Genomic DNA, 20675 nt, shown 5'->3' with positions numbered 1-20675 from the left:
ACACTCATGTTCAAGGACTCTTCATCTCATGTTCTCGATATTTATTGCTCATTTATGTACGGGGTCTCTTCTTTGTTCTTTGTACGTTAAATTTAAAATGGCTTCTTTGTTATGTTAATCTTTTAAATTGCTGCATATGTGGATTAAAATGGCTTCAATGTTATGTTAAATGCTGAGAAAGTCTCCAGCTAGACATTTGCTTGGGTTAACACAGATAGCAGGGTGCTATTAGCCAATGGGTATTCATGTTATCGTTTTTTTCAGATGATAATGCTGTCTCATATGACTGTGGACAGTGTTTTGGGGGGAGGAGTCAGAGGAGAGACGGGGAGGACGGCGGACGGGGTTTTTGGGGGGGAGTCGGAGGAGAGACGGGGAGGACTGTGGACAGGGTTTTTGGTGGGGAGTCGGAGGAGAGACGAGGAGTCGGAGGAGAGACGAGGAGGATGGTGAACGGGGGTTTTTGACAGAGAGTCGGAGGAGAGACGAGGAGGACGGTGGACGGGGTTTTTGGGGGGAGTCAGAGGAGAGACGGGGAGTCGGAGGAGAGACGGGGAGTTGGAGGAGAGACAGGGGGTCGGAGGAGAGATGGGGGGTCAGAGGAGAGACGAGGAGGACGGTGGAAGTGCAAAAAGGCTCCAGTCGATCACTCCGGGTGGTCCCGAGCTGTGAGTCGACAGGATCCGGGTGGTCGTCAGGAATTGATTGAGCTCCAATGGTTGCGCACGAAGAACTTGGACTTTGATAAGTCTGGCACCTTTATTTTCCCCATTACTTCCTTTTCTGTATCGAACTGATATTAATTTCATAGACTTAGTAATATCTATAAAGTGTACTTGGTAAAATGTACTGTGTGTGCTGGCAGATGATTGATGTTTGGGATTCATTCAGGTGGCCGTGGTACAGCAACTGACTCAGTGGGAAGCGTTCCGGCTGGTCCTGGGCGGGATTTCCCCATGACATATACGAGCCAATATAGCTCATTACGTTTATTTTTTTTTATGTAACACCCTGGAAAATGTTTCACTGCTAATGTAGTGGTCTTTCTGTAGAAGCAGTGTTTGGGTTATGGTTAGAGATAATGGGTGCTCTGGAATGTGAGCTGGGTCCTTTGTTTGGCGGGAGATGAAGAGAGAAGACGCTGGAGACAAACGGTCGTAAAATTCGACCCGGTGGGGGACCATGATCTGATGGAGCCAGGCACCAAGAGTGACTGAGGATTGGTGAATATGAATTTTGAGAAGAGTTGAGCTCCAACTTGTTTAATTATAATGGGACCTTTTTGTTTTTTTTCTTTCTTTTCTTTACTAACCCTTTAGTTAAGTGTAGATTTATAAATATAATTCCTTTAATCGTATGCACTGTGTTGTCGTTATTTCTTGGCACTGAGTTGTAGCAGGGTAGCAAATTACACAGCATTCACAGAGACCAGGGTTTGGCGTGGGAGAGCGGGACCTAGACTTACATAGCCATGGAAATCAGTGGGGTTTCATTTATATTTGCATTTGCATAGTTTGTTGTCTTTTGAACATCGGTTGTTTGACCGCCCTGTAGGTTCTTTGATTTTCTTAGCACGGCCCAGGAAAATGAATCTTAGGGTTGTATATAGTAACATATATGTACTTCAATAATAAATTTACTTTGAACTTCAGAAGTTTTTAAACTTGGAACTCTTACAAGCAAACTATGAAAATTCTAATTATAAATAACAGGAAGGAGTTGCAGTAACAACACAGTAGTGGAGTGCCTGAACCGTGACATATAGATAGAACCAGCATCTAGTGGTAATGGCCAGGAAACAAAACTTTAACTTGAACAAGATTAAAGGACAGCTTGAGTCATTATCCTCAGAAAAGGAAGAACAAGCAGAATAAAGAGATAGAAAACCATCAGCACAGCTTCCCTATTTAATATAAAGTTCTTCCATTATGCTGCTGTTTATTTCTACTAACAGAAGTAATGATTGACAATAAGCTCAGACCACAGCTGACAAACTTGTTCCATTTCCATCCTTATGGGTGCCCTCAGTTCATTGAGGAGGAATGAAGTGGGAGGCATAATCACTTTTCATTCGGCTATGCACAATATACTGCTGACAATCGAGTCCTGCGCAGCGCACGTTATTCAGAATGATAAACACAAGAGATTCTGCAGATGATGTAAATCCAGAGCAATGCACACAAAATGCAGGAGGAACTCAGCAAGTCATGTTACCTATGGGCACTAGTCTCCATAGTACCCAGAACATCTTCAAGGAGCGATGCCTCGGGGGGCGTCACGTGATAGCGTGGGATTGAGACGTGTAAATCCAGCTCTCCCGTAAAAAATTAGCAAAGTACCATTTAAACAAAACAAAGTTAATAAATACTTTCCGAAAACTATTTATAACTTTGCAAGACTACTTTATGATATGCCTCCTAAACCGCAACAGAAGAAGTCTGTTGTTGCGAAGCCGCCGCGAGATGGGAAGAAAAAAGGGCTTACTGCAGCAATGGAGCCTAGGACTCAGGTTAGATCTCTTTTGGAGGAGATGCGTTCTATCTCCGCCAGAGAACAGGGAGCAATGGCGGCGGTAGCGGTCTCTCGGAAGAAGGTGCCGGAAGTGCGCATGCGCAAATCGATACAACTCAAACTACAAGAACTGACAGCCACTGCAACTGAAAGTGCCTCAGAGTCAGAATCGGATACCGCAGAGAATACAGATGAAGAAGAGGAGGAAGAACTGGAAGGGATTGGATCTAAAGGAGATGATGGAGACATAAGAGAGGCTTTATTGCAATTAACGGTTGAAGTAAGAAAAGTAAGAGCAGAGCTTAGAGACATGAAGATGTGCTATAATAAAGCTATGAAAAGACAGGATAAAATGGATAAGAAGCTTCAGGAGATAGAAAGAAAAATGGAGCATATTAATGATACAGTGGAAAAAACAGAAAATGATTTGCTTGTCTGGAACACGGAAAGAAATCGACTCTTGGAGAAAGTGGACATGTTGGAAAATTTTAGTAGACGTAATAATATTAAAATTGTTGGTCTTAAAGAAGGTATGGAGGGAGGAAATCCAATAAAATTTTTTCAAAGATGGATCCCGGAAGTTTTGCAAATGAAAGAGGAGGGCCGATTAATTGAAATTGAGCGGGCACATAGAGCTCTAAGACCAAAACCACAAGATGACCAATATCCACAAGCAATTTTAATAAAAATTCTTAAGATTTCAAGACAAAGAAAGGATTCTACAGGCAGCTGCCCAAGCTGCCAAGGATAGAAAAGGGCCATTGATGATTCAAGGGAACAAAATTTTTTGCTATCCTGACATAAGTTATGAACTTTTGAAGAGAAGGAAGAAACTTAATCCAGTGAAAAAAATCCTATGGGATCATGGTTATCATTTTATATTGCGTTACCCTGCAACCTTGAAGATTTTTTTGACTGGTGGAGAAAAAAGATTTTTTGATGATTACCCGAAAGTGGAGCAGTTTGTGCAAGACTCTCTGAATATTCACCAAGTACAAGAACAAAACCAGGGGAGCGAGATGGTTTGAAGAAGAAGACTGGGTCAAAGAATGGAGGGGAAGGGGGGGGGGGGGGGGGGGAGAAGGGTTGGTGTTGAAAGCTGTGGGTGGGGTTGTGGGGGGGTGTGGGGGAGGTGGGTGGTTTGGGGTGGGGGGTTGTGGGGGGGAAAGCAGAAGAATATATAAATATATTACTAATTATATGAGGGAGAGGAAGTAAGGTTAAAATTTGAGGAATACTGGTTGGGAATAGTAACATTAATTTTTTTATATATATATATATATATATATATATAATTTTTTTTGTTGCGGGGGAGCTGGAAGAAGCACTGATCAATTGCTACGCTAATCATGTGTGCAAGCGTGGCTCTAGCCACGACCCGCAAAATGGAGGGGGGTAGTGTTGTGTATCCTTTCATTCACAACATTAGTGGGGGGGGGTATTTTGTTTTTTCTTTTTTTTTATATCTCATCTATCTCTTTTTGCCTGGATGATTGGGGGGGAACGCATAGCAACATGGTGAAGTTCAAAGAGATTCCCCAAGGAACTATGAGAGTTGAGAAGTTAAGTAATGTTTTAGATTGGAGTAACATTGTTAAAAATAATGACTAATTTATTGAATTTTTTGAGTTTTAATGTTAATGGGCTTAATGGACTAGTGAAAAGAAAAAGAATCTTAACACGTACTAAGAAAATGAAGATAGATTCAGCCTTTTTACAGGAGACACATTTAACAGAAACAGAATATCAGAAATTAAAGAGAGATTGGGTGGGTAGTGTTGTTGTAGTGGGGAGTAGCAATTTTTAAGTCAAAACAAGAATGGGAAACAGATCTGAATATTAATATTGATGAAACAAATTGGTCAAGACTGTGCCTTGACAGTATGACAAACACAATAAATTTTCGACTTAGATTAGTATAACTTTTTACACCAATTATATATTACACCACAAAAAATAAATTACTTATAATTTAAGAGATAAATATGTAACATTTTTGAATATTTGGCGCCCTTATTTACAAAAGATAGGATGGCATATTTAAGTGCTCCGATAAAGATCTTGGTCCCTTGGGGAAAGTAACGAATAAGTATACCAATTTTATTTTGAATTCCATGGAGCATGTGGAAACCTTCCAATACCCAGGCTGCTCTCTTTTTTTTTTCTTTTTTTCTTTTTAGGTAGGACTTTATTTGGGGGGGAGGGTTAAGGGGAGGGGGGAGGGTAGATACTATATTTTCATGTATTTTTGAAAACTCAATAAAAATTATATTAAAAAAAAGGAGCGATGCCTCAATAAGATGGCATCCGTCATTAAGGATGCCTATCATCCAGGTCACGCCTTGTTCTCACTGCTACCATCAGGAAGGAGATACAGAAGCCTGCAGGCACACACTCAAAGATTCAGGAACAACTTCTTCCCCTCTGCCATCTGATTTTTGAATGGACATTGAACCCATGAGCACTACCTCACTACTTTTTTATATTTGCAGTTATTTAACTCAGATAGATATATTTTACTGCAATTCATGTTCTTTTTCCTATTATTACTTATTTCATTGTATTGCTGCTGCAAAGACAACAAATTTCACGATATATGGTGATGATATTAACCCTGAGTCTGACTCTAAATAAACTGTTGATGTTTCAGAATGAGACCCTTCATCAGGACTGGAAAGGAAGGGAGAAGAATAAAGTGGAGGTGGGATGGGAAGGAGGACAAGGTAGGTGATAGGTGTGGGTGGGGGAGGGGGGCTCAAGTAAGAAGCTGGGAGTTAATAGGTAGAAAAGGTAAAGGGCTGGAGAAGAAGGAATCTGATAGGAGAGGAGAGACACCCATAGGTGAAAGGGAATGAGGAGGGACACCAGGGAGAGCTGACAGGCAGGTGAGGAGAAGGGAAAAGGTAAGAGTGAAGCCAGAGTGGGGAATTGAAGAGGGATGGGGGAGCAGGAAGAATTACTGGAAGGAGAAATCGATGTTCATGCCATCAGATTGGAGACTATCCAGATGGAATATGAGGTGTTGCTCCTCCAACCTGAGAGTGGCCTCATCATAGAGTAGTGGAGGCCATGGACTGACATGTCAGAATGGGACTGGGGACTGGAATTGAAATAGTTGGCCACTGGGAAATTCTGTTGTTTGCGGATGAGCAAAATTGTTTGCCACAGCAGACCCGCAATCTATGTTGGGAACAGATGCGGAACTGACAAAAGGCAATGGCATTTTTACAGGAGATGGTGCAAAGAGATATAGTTAAGATAGCCGAGGGAGTTGGTAGGTTTATAAAAGATATCAGTAGACAGCTTCTCTTCAGAAATATTGAAAGAGTGATTGAGAAAGTGAGAGATGAGTCAGAAATGGAATGGATAAAGGCCATTGAGCTGATGGATCCTTGTCAAAGGAGCACAAATAAATGTAGTCAATGTTAAATACTAATTTTCCAACTTGTAGATGTTAACATCTCTTCATATTACTTTTATCGACACCCATTCACATGTGAAGTCTACGTTACTGTGCAACTGATTAGGCACATACAGTACATATAGCTAGGGTGCGTAAGACTTTTGCACCAGTACTGAGGTAATTTTATCTATTGCATTGTACATATGCCACAAAAAAAACTAATTTCATGACATATATGAGTGATGATAAACCTGATTCTGATATGGGTCTCTATTGAGGACTGAGAGTGGGAAGGGAGCAGGGAGAGAGAAATCATGGTTAGAGAAAAGGGAAGGGAGCGGGAACACCAGAGAGACATTCTGTAATGATCAATAAACCAATTGTTTGGAATCAAACGACCGTGCCTGGTGTCTCAGGGATGGGTGTGTCTGTACCCACAGCACCCCGAACTCCTGGCACTCCTCCTCTGTCGTCTGTCCAACGCCTTCCCCACGGCGCATCACCCTCCCCGTTCTCAACATCCCTTGCTCCCGCCAGATTTACAAACTTGTTCTCCACTCCACATTGACAAATACAGTACTATGTAAAAGTTTAAAGCACCCTAGCTGTATACATGTGCCCAAGACTTTTGCACAGTATTGTATATGCTTATTTTTCTATTTCAATCATGCACGTTTCTTTACTGAAATCCTATCACTCATCGCCTACCTTATTGTAGTACTGAACCTGGACGGAATGCCACTGTCCATCACTTACTCCTCCTGGTACGAAGGGTGCCACCGTCGTCCTGGACTCGCCTGTTAAATAGTAACAGTTCAGTTGAAAGAGCACCAAGGCAAATTAACCCAACTTATAAATCTTGAAAAAAAAGACAAATTATCCCTCGTATTCTGGACTACAAAGGGGTAATGAAGTAGACTTGAGTTTCAACAAAACTCATGCAACTTTTAGCAGGTTTTTGGAGACTTTAGATAATGGCTCCTCTTTCACTTGCTTTGATGGTGACAAATCCAGTGAGGAAAAAGGATGTGCAAGAGAAATCCAGCAGCAAGCAAGTGAAATGTTTTGATGTGTGCAATTCACTGCGTCCAGAGAGTTAATTCTGGCGAAGCATGTGTTAGAGGTAACGACCCAGATTTTCCTGAAGAATATCAGCAGTTTCCAAACTGCACGGTCTCGGTAACTTTGTTCATTTCCATGCAGAAGAACTGTTGTGGCAAATAATTCTGAATTCCAAATTAATTTACATGTCCTTAACTGCAACATCTACAGAGGGAAATGAATAGTTGATGTTTCGGGCCAAGGCACTTCATCAGGACTGGAAAGGAGGAGAGCAGAAGCCAGAATAAAAGGGAGGAGGGAGAGGAAGTAGCACAAGATGCTGGATGCCAGGGGAACCCAGGTGAAGGGGGAAGACAGGTAGGTGGGTGGGGGCAGGGGTGGAGAGTGGGAATGATGAGAGGAGGTGATAGTTGGTGGAGGTAAAAGGCTGAAATAGATGGATTATATGAAATAAAGGGAAGGAGGTGGGGAACTAGAGGGCAGACATGGAAGAGATAAAGGAGCCGGAGGGATATAGGAAAAGAAAGGCTGAATACAGAGGGGAATGGATACTGGAAGTAGAGCAGCTGATGTTAATGTCAACTGGGTGAAGACTACCAACACCACCAAAGGTGCTGTTCCTCAAATCAGTGTCTAGAGGAGGCCATGGACAGACGCGTAGGTATGGAATGAGAAGTGGGGTTAAAGTGGGCGATCCTGGGTGTTACAGCAGATGAAGTGAAGATGCTTCACGAAGCAATCTCCCAAGCTGCATCAGAACTCATCAATATAGAGGAAGCCTCACTGGGAGCACCAGATCCAATAACAGATACCCAGTGTATTCAGAGGTGAAGGACTGTCTCACCTATGTGGTGATGGGGGTGGGGAGGCGGTTGATGTAGGGGAATATTGGTATCGTTGTAGGGATAAGTCTCTGGAGGGGGATTGGTGAGGAGGTTTGTGCCAACAAGGGAGTCACGGAGAGAGCGATCACTTTGGAAAGCGGAGAGGAGGGGAAGACATAACCGGTATTGGGATCCCAATGGAAATGGTGGAAGTTGTGGAAAATGAGGTGTTTGATGCAGAGGCTCATGGGGTGGTTGGTGACGACAAGGGGAAACCCTATCCCTGTCATGCCTTGTAGGAAAGTGGGATGGGCTGAGGGCAGATATGCGGGAAATGGAAGAGATGCAGTTGTCGGCTGTTTTGAAAGCAGTGGAGGGTAAACCCCATTTTCTGAAAAAAAGAGAACATGTCCTACAATGGAAACTTTTAAGAACAGATGAGATGGAGGAATTAAGAAAAGAGGAATTGCAGCTTTATAAGTGATAGGGTGGGAAGAGGTGTGGTCAAGGATACGATGGGAGTCTGTCAAAGACATTCGTAGATAATCTGACTCTGGAGATGAAGACAGAAAAACCAAGAGAGGGGAGGGAGGTGTGGGAGATGGACTAAATGGATTTGAAGGCAAGTGGAAGTTGGTGGCGATGTTGATGAGATTGACGAGCTCCTCATGGGAGTAAGGAACGGCTCTAATTTGGTCATCAATGTAGCGGAAAAGGAGCTATGCAGCTTTACTGTCGGTTTATTCCATGGAACAGATGAAAAGGCAGGCATGGGTGGACCCCATGGTTGCACCTTTAGTCTGCAGAAAGTGGGAGTAGTCAAATGAGAAGTTGCTAAGAGCTAACCGGTCCTACCAGACAGAGGAGAGTGCTGGTGGAGTGAAGGGGCTTCCCGATGGGGATGGAAGTGTACAGGGATTGGATGTCCACGGTGCAAATAAAGCCGTTGGGGCTGGGGAACTGAAGTTGTTGAAGCAGTGGAGGGCATGTGGGGTGTTATGGATGTTGGTGGGAAGGGACTGAACCAAGGGGGGAGGGGGCAAAAGAGAGTCGAGATACGGAGACACGAGTTCTGTGGACCAGGAGCAGGTGGACACAATAGACCTACCGGGGCAGTTAGGTTTGTGGATTTTGGGGAAGAAGTAGAAACAGACAGTGGGCGTTGTGGTGGGACGCTGTAGAGGGGAGGTATCTGGAGGTCAGTGATGGTGTGGGATCCTGGTTCGGGGTACAAGTGGTGCTGACAGTTGCCATCTGTCCTCACCAGACTACAGCAGCCCTCATCTGCAAGTTTGATGGTCAGGTTGGGATTAGTGTGGAGGGAGAGTGGAGAGCAGTGCTTTCAAGAGGGATGGAATAATGAGGGGAGTGGCAAAACCGAGATAGGTAGTAACCCATCAACATGTAAGGATGAAAAGGTCCAGAGCAGGCAGAAGGCCAGAGCGGGATTTCTAAAAGGAGGGGCTTAAGGCAAGAGAAGGCATCATTGATGGGAGTGGAGTCCTTGCCAAAGAAGCAGACCCAGAGATGGAGGTGATGGAAGAAGAACTCAGCATCATGGCAGGCATTGAGGTGTGAGTGCAGGCATAAGAAACTTTCCACCTCAGAGAGGGGCTGGTCAGAGGGTGTAGTGAAGATACGGCAGGGGTTGAGTCAGGGGATATGTTTTGAGGTGTCTATGGAGGATTGAGGGTTCAGAGAAAGTGAGGTAGGAGAAACATGGGGGTTCAGAAGAGAGAAAGGGAAACAAGGAACATGGGGAGAAGTAACGGACCAGGAGTAGTTGGACCCAGATGCAACATAAGAAGTTTTGCCTGGAAGCAGATGAAGCCAAGATCAGCACTGGAGGTGTCACTTAATCCGTAGTAGTTTTTATATCTTTGGCAGCTTCAAAACATTCCTCAGGAGTTACCATTTACAACTGATAGGCCCATTGTCTGTTAAACCTGAGCCAACATTGAGAAGCATAATGAAACTCTAAAATCCGTTCCAGCTAATTGTGGTCTCGGTGGGTAGAAAATTCCAGGTCAGAAATTTATTTTCCTGCAGTGCGGTGTCAATGATTGGCCTTCATGCAATTAAAATCAGCCAACTATGACCATGCTGACTAGCAGTTTCCTGCTCTTTCTCCACAGCACTGCATATTTTTCCCTTGTAATTCCCTTTAGGAAAATAATTTCTTCATCAAATCCTACCACCAATCCACGTGCTAGTTTCCAGATCACAAGTTGCAGAGTCTTTAAGAAACCTGAGGCATTGGATTTTCATCACCACTTGCATTGTGACCAGCAGAGTGATGGGAGGAGAACAGAGACATGGTTCACTCCTTGAGGCACAAGTCCAGCTGTCAGCTTAGACATCCTAACAAAGTGAATCACCTCATTTCCCCCGTCCACTGCCATACAATCCCTGATTCAGCAGCTGAAAATGGGTCCGTCAAATGAAGCACACAATTCAGTTGAAACAGCAGGTAAGAAAAATATAAATCTTTCAATATTCCACTTCATACTCAAGGGATAGGTTCCTTGTGACAATCTACAGTGAAAATTCAATATTCCGATATAGAGAAGTTTAGATAATCTATTAAGTTAAAAAAAAGAGGGAGCTAAGTGGATTCGGCCATAAAATAACCTGATCAATTTGCTTTTTAGAGAAACAACACGATAAATACTCTGAGTGGTATACCCGCTCATTCATACAAATATCTAATCAGCCAATCACGTAGCAGCAAATCAATGAATTGAAGCATGCAGTCATGGTCAAGAGGCTCAGTTGTTGTTCACACTTAACATCAGAACGGAGAAAAGGGTGATCGCAGTGACTTTGACTGTGGAATGATTGTTGGTGCCAGAAACTGCTGACCTCCTGGGATTTTCATGCACAACTGTCTCTAGAGTTAACAGAGAATGGTGCAGAAAAAAAGGAAACTATATCTAGTGAGTGACAGCTCTGCGGATGAAAAAGCCTTGTTGATGAGGGAGGTCAGAGGAGAATGGCCAGACTGGTTTGAGCTGGCAAGGCGACAACAGTAACACAAATAAACACGCATTACAAGAATGTTGTGCAGAAGAGCTTCTCTGAATGCACAACAAGTCAAACCTTGAAATGGCTGGCAGAAGACCACAAACACACACTCAGTGGCCAATTTATTAGGTACAGGAGGTTCCTCATAAAGTGGCCACTGAGTGTAGATTGGGAAATGTCTTTGGTCAGGGTTATACAAAGAATATCCATTCTGTGTCAGAAGGAACACACAAATGCACATAATGCCTGAAGCCAGGATCTAAATCGATCCCTGCAGCTGTGCCTGTAGTACGAACTGTTGTACCACCATGCTCTCCCAAATACTTAGAAAACCAAGCAGCTGCCAGGTGTTGGTTTAGGTTTTCACACCGCAGCAATCATTGTGTAAATTTACTTTGCGTGTGGACATTAGCAGTTGGCCACAGATCTTTAAACAGATGAAAATGCAATGTATTCTACAGCCTTAACTTTTAAATCAGATTTGGACATTAGACTTGTTCATGAATGGGAACCTAGAGACTTCTCACAGGAGTTGGAACAAATCAGCCAATGTGTTAAGTTGCCATAAGATGGGTGCTGTTTCCTTTAGACAAGAGGGGAAGAGCACATGAACCAAGAGGAACTTCTCTAAGCTTTGCACAGACAGGGCAAATGAATTACTGTACTGTACATTGTTAAATGTTCTTTAGACTCCAATCAAAGTCCACTTGCCTCAAAATCTTATATTCAATTAAAACTAAACAAAGTTTGCAACATTAATAGCATCTGAGTACCAGGCCCAGTTAAGGCAGCCGCATTACAGAGCTTTGAATTAGAATATGGAATCCAGTGGATTACATGGTGGCAACTTGATGACCTAGAGTTTGCAGAAGGCATCACCCTACTGCCCATCTCTAACCAACAGATGTGAGAGAAATCAACACTCTTGACTGCTAGCTCCACCATGCTGGGTATAAGACCAAATGTAGATAGAACGAAAGTGAAGATAAACTGCATCAGCAATAGACCCACAGTGATGAGAGATACAACCCTGGAGCAAGTGACTTTGTCTGTCTTGGAAGCATTGTGCATGTTGGAAGGGATGAGGATGGCAAAGCCAGGATCAACAAGGCCAGAGCAGTTTTCAATATCTGAAGGAGTTGTCGACCTCCAGAGTCATGTCAAGGAAAACTAAAATCAGCAATTTCAACTCAGATGTCAAAACAGTGCTCCTATATGGCTCTGAAACCCGGAGAACAACAAAGAAGACACTATTACAACTGCAAGCTTTCATCAACCAGAGCCTGAGAATGCAGGCATTAAAATGGAATCCCCAAGGAAAGAGGAAAAAGGGATGTCCAAGAATACATGGAGGAGAGACATCGAGGGGACACTCCTGGTCCACCTCGAGGAACTGGCTCAGGACAGAGTACGATGGAGACAGGAGGCCATCCTCGGGCTGTGCTCCACTGGGTGCGAAGGGCCCAAGAAGTAGAGGAAATATTTGAATGTAACATACATCATATCAGAGCTCCAGTCACCCACAGTCTATCACAATCATCCATAAACATCAAATTTTGAAGGAAACTGAAAGAGAAATCTTAAAGTCTGCAACAAAAAAAAATCTCTTGCTTGGGTCTTTTCCATAATAGCATATGGTTCATATCCTTTAACAGCTGGGCAATTATAAATGAACTTAAAACAAAGTATGTATAATGATCAGTCCAGTCGTACTGTTGGTGCAGATTATTAAACAGTGGACAAGGTACAGCAGCAACACACGCTTCAATGTCTTTAATGATATGACTGCAGAGAGCACTGCTGGAATGTCAGTGTCGTGTGTGCCACGCTTGAATATCCAACACAATAAAACGATAATTAGGAGCAGGCATCTGGTAATTGGAGAATCAGAAACACTTCAGCTGACAGATTAATTTCAACAAAAAATGCATTTCTGGAGTACTAGGCATATTTTATTGGAATCTGCTTTCTTTTGCAATATTACTAAAACTTTTAAAAGTAGTCATCCAAAAGTAGTAGAAGATTCTAAATTTTAATTTTATTCATTAGGCCAAGTTCCTGTGCATACTTATGCCCTTGGGGTTAATATTGAAAAGATATTAGATTATTTGATTTAAAGTAGTATTTAAAAGCAAAAGTTATCATAGAGAGATCGGGCTGTTAATGGTAGGGAGGAGAAATCTGTAGACACAATGATATTACAAAATAGCATTTTTGCTGAGCATCACACTGCACTAGTTAGACCCTGACCTCAGAAAAAAATATTTCAGTAATTAAAACGAGAACAACCAGCATCAGTGGAGAGTGTGGTTATGTTCTGTCCTCACCACTCCAACCTGCATCAAAGGCGAAGCACAACATGAGATATAGTTTAAGAAGTTTAATAAAAGCAAAAGAAAAAGATTGAGAAAAAAAAATATCGAACAATTCAAACAAAATGTTTCTGCGTGAGAACAGATGCTTCTCCTCATTTACTACTGGGGTAAATCTACTGGGTGTGTGAAAGGTGCAGGCTCAAGATTTACATGTCTTGATAAAGATTAAGCACATAAAATGCATAATCTTCTGTTTAAATTACCCCATGAAGATCTGTAATACCAGTCCCAACGAACAAGATAAGCATTACCTATGGACATAAACGATCAAGAGAGAAAAATATTAGGTACAAGTGATTTATAATGTAGCCAAATTGCTTTATGAAGTAAATGTTGAGAAACACTAAGTAAATTATTCTCAATTATTATTGAAAAAAAATTCAAAGTTCTGTTGATTTATCTGTTCCTTTGCGACCCTCCAAAGCTCCAGTTTCCAATGAAGGATCTGTATAATATTATTCCATTATGAAAGTGAGTTACTGCTTTTGCTTCAATCTGACTCACAAGTCTGATTCAGAACTGAAGAGATTTCTTTCCCTGATTATTTTCTTTTTCCATGGTTGATGGCCACAAAGTGCCATGCTTCGACTGGAAGGTTTGATATTCTAAGTTGCAGACGTTCTATCAATTCTAATTATCTAATCTAATTCCTGGAATATTGTTAAGCGTACAGATGGTTCATTATACATGTTTTTTTTTCCCATTCTAAAATTGAAGTTTGGTTGTGGATGGGCAAAAAAATAAGGCACAGATTTGACATGATTTGAGGGCCATTCAGTACAGCCACACAGGGTGAGAAGCAGGTGAAGTTCTCAACCTGTTAAATATCTGAGGAAAAGACAGATGCACCAGGCTTTTCTTAAAATAAAGGACAACCAGTTAAGGGAATGAGGAAAAATTAAAATTTATGAAGCAAGCTAATAAGATGGATACTTAACACAGATCAGCTAAGAAAGGCCTGCCAGTCCTGAAATTAAGTGAAAACAGATGAAGAGGTTTCTTTAGATTCCAACAGTTGGTACGAATCAAAACATTAGTGGACTGGCGGTTCAAACACAGCATGTCTGTTATCGGGCTCTTGAGAAGATCACCACTAGGCTTGTCATATGCTAAGTCTGCATGCAGTTCTTAACTCTGAAAATGTTTAATACAACTATGCATAAGGCACCTGTCTTTAAAAGTTGTGATATGATTTGCTGATGCAAGTTTTCAAAGAGAACATTCTTCTCAGATGAAATCACATTCAGTAGACAGGTGCCTCAAGATGTGATTTAGAGCTTTTTGTGAAAAACATTAAGTACTAGCCAGGGGAAAATCCCTAACCAGGTGTTTGGGAAGCTAACACAAATTACTTTTGACCAAGTGTGTTTGCTGGTGGAATAGATCTAGAAGTGGGTTTATATTTTAGTAACATTTAAGGATTTCAAAGGAATTAGGCAAGTCTGAAAGAAATTAATCTGCAAACCTGCAGGGAAGGACTAGGTGGAATGTGGCTGATAAGTGAAAAGGCTCGTGCAGGCTCAATGGGATCAAATAACTTTTGACTTGCCTTAACAATTCTGTAATGAACATTAAGCTCAAGTTATACATTCAATTTTCTATGGTTAGTTATACTGGAACAAAGCATCGAACTACATGCTGATTAAGTTCACTTTAACTCACATGAACCCCTAATGGCCTATTTCATATTTTGAAGAAATGATCATTGCTGACTTACCTGCTGAGAACGTCAACTGGATCTGCTCTTCAATGATCTCCAGTGCAATGAAATCATGTTTTTCATTAAATCGTCCATTATAAAGCAGCAAAGCATTTCCTTCCTTTGTTGCAAACCTGCAGCAGAAGGAGAATGAGAAACATTTATTACCTATTAACAAGGCATGCTGGAACAGCGAAAAAGATGTCATTCCTGTTGTGTTCTGCCAGAAGCAGAGAACTAGTTTGTTTCAGCTTAACAAGCCAAACTCAGTAGAGGCTTCTATACTCAGTTAGTAATGTAAATCCATGCACTGATACATAAAGAATTGAATGTCTATAGTTCATAGATTCCTTGAGAATTTAGAGGAAGAATCCAACTGTAGCTTCACGCCATTCTGTCCCTTCATGGTCAACTAAATTGATCTTCTATCCAGAGTGCAAAATGATGAAGAAATGCTTGGGCAGATTCCTGCCCCTACCAGATCCTTGGAGGAAATTTGCTTTTTTAGCCTACATGGGCTTCAATGGAATTCACTGCTGCATGCAGGAATCCCATGTAAAAGCTTTACTTATACAGGCTAAGCACCCCTCATCCGAAATTCCAAAATTCAAAAACTTCCGAAATCTGAAATCTTTTGAGCACATTTGGAAAATTCCACAAGGTGCTGGGAAGGTTCCCAGGCAACGCACAGGTCTCTGTGCACCACAGACAGATCTGAGAAGTGTCCTCACATATGCAATGAACAAAAGTTAGTGCAAAAATAGAAATATACTGCATAAAGTAAAAAAATTAAGATCTCAATCGTGTGATGTAAGCGTAGATTGGTCAGCATCAGAGTGAACATGTCACTTAATGGTACGCTGATCGTGAAACAAGCAAAGATCTATCACGACAAACTGAAAAGGAAATTGTGAATATATAGCAGTCTGGTTGCAGAAATTTAAGAAAAGCTATGGTGTTAAATTTTTTAAGAGTTTTGCTGATAAAGCACCTGATCATGAAGCAGCAGAGAAATTCATAGAAGAGTTTACCAAGATCATTGCTGATGAAAATCTAACATGCTGAACAAAAATATCAGTATGATGAACAGTTGTAAGAAGAACACTGCTAACTGGCAGCACATAAAATCAGAGTCAGAAATGATGGTGATGCCAAATAGCCCCTAACTCTCCACCATGGCGGCTGAGGTAGTGATAGCTTACCTTTTCAATGGTTCAATGAACTATTATTTCAAGCACAAAATTATTAAAAATATTGTATTAAATCATCCCCCTCCCACCATAGTTGCTGTGGGACGGGCAGCTGTTTAAAACTAATTGCAGATATGAAGCCAATCGCAGCGCTGGAACCCAGTAATAGATGCAGTTAGGGGCAGTCATTCAACTGTGAAGGACCCAGCTCCATCACATCAGACTGTACCCGTGTTCTCCCTGTGAGTTTCACATCAGCTGCATATGTAATGTAAAAGAATTTCATGTTCACACTTGGGTCCCATCCCTGAGGTGTCTCAATATAAGCTGCAAATATTCCAAAATCTGAGATGCTTTCAGCCCCAAGCATTTTGGGTAAGGGGTGCTTAACCTGTATTCTAATCTTTACACGTTAAGGTAATTAATCATCATCTTGAAGAGGCAGAGCCCTTCTGATGGGTGCAGAAAATCCAGGTCAAGTGTCATCAGGCCAACTTGCTACTATTAAGAGTGAATGAAGCCTCTCTGTCATCCTAACTAGGAGCTTGAAATAGGACATCATCACGCATGCAAACAGCATAGATATTGTGCCTCTGAACCACACAACTGTGCCTGGTAAACTTCACATGAAAAACAAGTGCACTGATTTACTTGTTATGCAATGGTTAGATAAAACTGCTCTTATGAAATTGCCAGTGAGATGACCTGGCTCCTCAATTGCTTCTTCATTAGGTGAAAGAAGTGTTTTCCTCATTCCGAATCCTCACTTCTACCACATTCCACATCCCCCAACATGGCGCCATTTCAGTGTTGAATTAACAGGATGAATATTATCTCTGGTCAATTTCTAATCCATTTGCAGCCTTCAAGGATTACAAATCTGTGTTAAATAATGATGAGAAGAGGATCCATGGCAGATCCAGTAAGAGAATCAACACTTCACAATGTCATTATTGGTGCAAAATGGAAAAGAAACAATCTTATCAGAGATCCAGTTCTGTATTCAGGATTTTATATATTATTTTTAAGATAAGCCGAACTTGCTCTGAAAAATGTTGACAACCTATCAACTTGACAATGAGAACTGTTGCAGAATTTGACAACTGCGGATACTTTGTGCTGACTGATAACATGCTCTTGATTGTATTTACATAGATACCTTTTCCTTTAATTGGGAAATCAAGGAGCAATTTGCATATGAGAGTGGTGGAGATTGACAAAGAAAACTCAACTCTAGCTAGATGAAGCATGGTACTCTTCTTCAAACCACTCATGGATTAGTAGGCAAACACGAGGAATTCTGCAGATGCTGGAAATTTCAAGCAACACACATCAAAGTTGCCAGTGATCGCAGCAGGCCAGGCAACTGGCTCTTAGGGGTTTAAAATTATTTTGTCTTTTTGAAGTTAAGTCTCTAGAACTGAAAGGTTAATTATTTTACTTAGCCTACTTCATCTCCACCTTCAGCCTGCATCAGAGATTGTTGAGTGGCATGAAATGTAAGGACTTTTTTAACCTTCATTCCCCCAAGAAAAATTCATTGCCCTCCAGAGGCAATACACAGTAATGTCCTACACGATTTTCAGGTGCAACTGATTGCGTGCGTGTGTGCGTGTGTGTGTATTTATGTAAATGGTCTTCATCCAATGTCTGAGCTTGGTCAGCTTAGGGTTTCAGAACTCCCCTTAAAAAAATTATCAAGCCTGTCTCTCCGTTAAATGTTCAATCTGCTCAACTACAAATTCTATCTGCTCAACAATTATAATGTTATGAGCTAAACAAGACTGATTTTTCCCCTTCCCTGACCCTGAGGCCAAAAGACCACCCATCTTGTCTCTACAAAACATCCTGGAAGCTAAACTAGCTCAAAGTGGAGTCTGAAAAGTCAAACTACTTTGGATGTCTGCAGCTCTAGTGGTCTTGAAGCTCGGCAGGCGTTAGACATGGACTTGGAGAAAGGTACAAAATGGAGAGCTGTTCACTTTTCACTGAATTTTCTTTCATGTCATTCCAGTACAAGTTAGTCCAAGATAATCACCATTTTGCTTCACACCCCAACTGTTTCTAGTTCAGTACATCACTATAGAAAAAGAAACCTCAGCCTAAGGTTTCCTCAGGAGATGCTCTGCAATTCACAAAACCAATATATCCTACCAGTTCTCTCAATCTCCAACCTTCTTCCTGAACTACGGGATGAACATAAGTAACATGACATGATCCATAGCTAGATAACCCAATACATAACAGTGAAGCTGCTGTTAGAAATCCAGATTTACATAGGTCAATGTGAAATCAGATTGATTCCTTACCCAATGCAGTGTAAATTAACCTCAATTATGCTTACACTGTGCTGATAATTTTGATGTCAAATTTGAGTCTTTGGAACAACACATAAATAATAAGTATAGCATATGTCCTGGAACCACAAGATGGTTAGAACAAACATTAAAGTAATATGCTCATAAGCACAAGAGGTTCTGCATTCCGACAGGTTGGTACAATCCCCACTCCGACAGGACAGGTTGGTCCAAGGTCTCCGCTACTGCCACATTAATGCCACTCTCAGGATGAACAGCAACACCTCATATTCCGTCTGGGTATCTTCCAGCCTGATAGCGTGAACATTGATTTCTCTAGCTTCTTTTAATCTCTCCCCACTCCCCCTTCTCTCTTCCTCAATTCCCCATTCTGGCTTCCCTCGTCACCTGCCATCACCTCACCTCACCTTTGGGTCCCCTCCTTTCCCCCATGATCCACTCTCTTCTCCTCTCAGATTCCTTCTTCTACAGCACTTTACCTTTTCTACAGATCACCACCCAGCTTCTTACTTCATCCCCTCTTCCCCACCCACTTATCTTTCCCCTCACCTGGCTTCACCTATCACCTTCTAGATTATACGCCGTACCCTCCTCCCTCCTTCTTATTCTGGTTTCTTTCCGATTCCTGTCCTGATAAAGGGTTTCAGCCCAAAACGTTGAGTCTTTATTTCTCTCCATTGATGCTGCCTGACCTGTTGGGTTCCTCTAGCACTTTGTGCGTGTTCCTTAAAGTAATATTTTCTGTGTATTTCAAATGTATTAAGCAACATGATTCCCAGTTAATCATAAACATGACTAATTCTGTAGATGCTGGAAATCCAAAGCAACACACACAAAATGTTGGAGAAACTCAACAGGTCAGGCAGCATCTATGGAAATGAATAAACAGTTGATGATTTGGGCTGAGACTCTTCTTCAGGACAGAAGTGGGAGGGGGAAGATGACAGAATAAGAAGGTGGAGGGGAAGGAGGATAGTGAGAAGGTGATAACCAAGTGGATGGGAAACATAAAGGGCTAGAGAAGAAAGAATCTGATTGGAGAGGAGAGTGGACCATAGGAGCAAATGAAGGAGGCGGGGATCCAGGTGAAGGTGATAGGCAGGTGAGAAGAGGTAAAGAGTAGGGAGTAGAAGAGGAGGGGAGGGTGAGGGGAATTTTTTTTTATATCAGAAGGAGAAATCGATATTCATGCCATTAAGTTGGAGGCTACCCAGACAGAATACAAGGTGTTGCTCCTCCACTCCTCCACCCTGAGGGTGGTCTCATCTTAATTAAGAGGAGGCCATGGACTGACATGTTGGAACTGGAATGGGAATGGGAATTCAAATGCTTGGCCACCAGGAAGTTGTGCTTTTGGCAGGTGGAGGTCCTCAACAAAAATCATAGTGCATATTCGACGTCATGGGAGTTGTGTGAGACAGTGATCCACACACAGCTAACTCTACAGATTGGAAAAATAGTGGTGTTTCACTGATACATGTAACATTGAACAAAAGCAATCAACTGTAAAAAGCCTGAGGTGGCACAATGAATCTCAATACGTGCACAGCAGGAGCATATCATTGACAGGGACAGGCAGTACATTCACAATTTAGATCACTCAGGGAAGGAGAGTTGAGAGATTTGATGATAAGGATTTTTATTTCCCCTAGGAGACATGCCAAATTCACCTAGGCCTATAATACATCCTTTGGCTTCATAAATGCTTTATGAAGACACAGCCTGGCTGCTTAGTTTTAAATTGGGAACGTTACACCACTATGTGGTGTTACATTTGAAAGGAAAGTTCACACTATTCATTCCTCCTTTCTGGGATTTTATTGTAGATGATTTCTCTGAAAGAAGCATATGGAGATTGGCAATAGAGGGCCAAGGTCTACTCCAGCAGCACCTTCCTGTAGCACCTTGCAAAAATTGGCTTGCCTTCTTTCCACTGTCTGCAAAGTACCAATCAGGGGTGAAGTGGAAATCTTCTACTTGCCTGGATGAGTGCAGGACCAATGATCTTCCAGAAACTCGACAACCCTCATTGATTGGTACCTCATTCATAAACAGAAACATTCATTGCCCCCATTAGCAGCTCGCAGTGGCTGCACTGTGTTCCATCAACAATATATTCACCCAAATTACATCAACAACACCTCTAACACAAAGAAGGACAAGAACAGTAGTTGCATGGGTACAACACAACTCACACACGTTCCCCTCAAAGCTGCATAAAGTTCAAAGTAAATGTTATCATCAAAGTCCATCTATGTCACCATATAGA

The 20675-nt window shown here is 41.8% G+C and overlaps 1 protein-coding gene across 5 annotated transcripts in view; it reads right to left on the bottom strand.

Annotated features, from left to right (window-relative positions):
- The window catches only part of celsr1a (cadherin EGF LAG seven-pass G-type receptor 1a), a 422758-nt gene that overhangs the window by 183788 nt on the left and 218295 nt on the right, over window positions 1–20675 (bottom strand). For all 5 annotated transcript variants that reach the window (XM_072241527.1, XM_072241524.1, XM_072241528.1 and 2 more), the window contains exons 5-6: window positions 14917–15032; window positions 6623–6711 (exon numbers count right to left, since the gene is read on the bottom strand). In XM_072241527.1, the coding sequence (XP_072097628.1) occupies window positions 6623–6711; window positions 14917–15032 (205 nt within the window). The remainder of the gene's footprint in view (window positions 1–6622; window positions 6712–14916; window positions 15033–20675) is intronic.

Source organism: Mobula birostris, chromosome 23, assembly GCF_030028105.1.
Source record: "Mobula birostris isolate sMobBir1 chromosome 23, sMobBir1.hap1, whole genome shotgun sequence".
Classification (NCBI taxonomy): domain Eukaryota; kingdom Metazoa; phylum Chordata; class Chondrichthyes; order Myliobatiformes; family Myliobatidae; genus Mobula; species Mobula birostris.
Note: the sequence above shows the minus strand (reverse complement) of the source record. Positions and strands in the feature narration are given on the sequence as shown.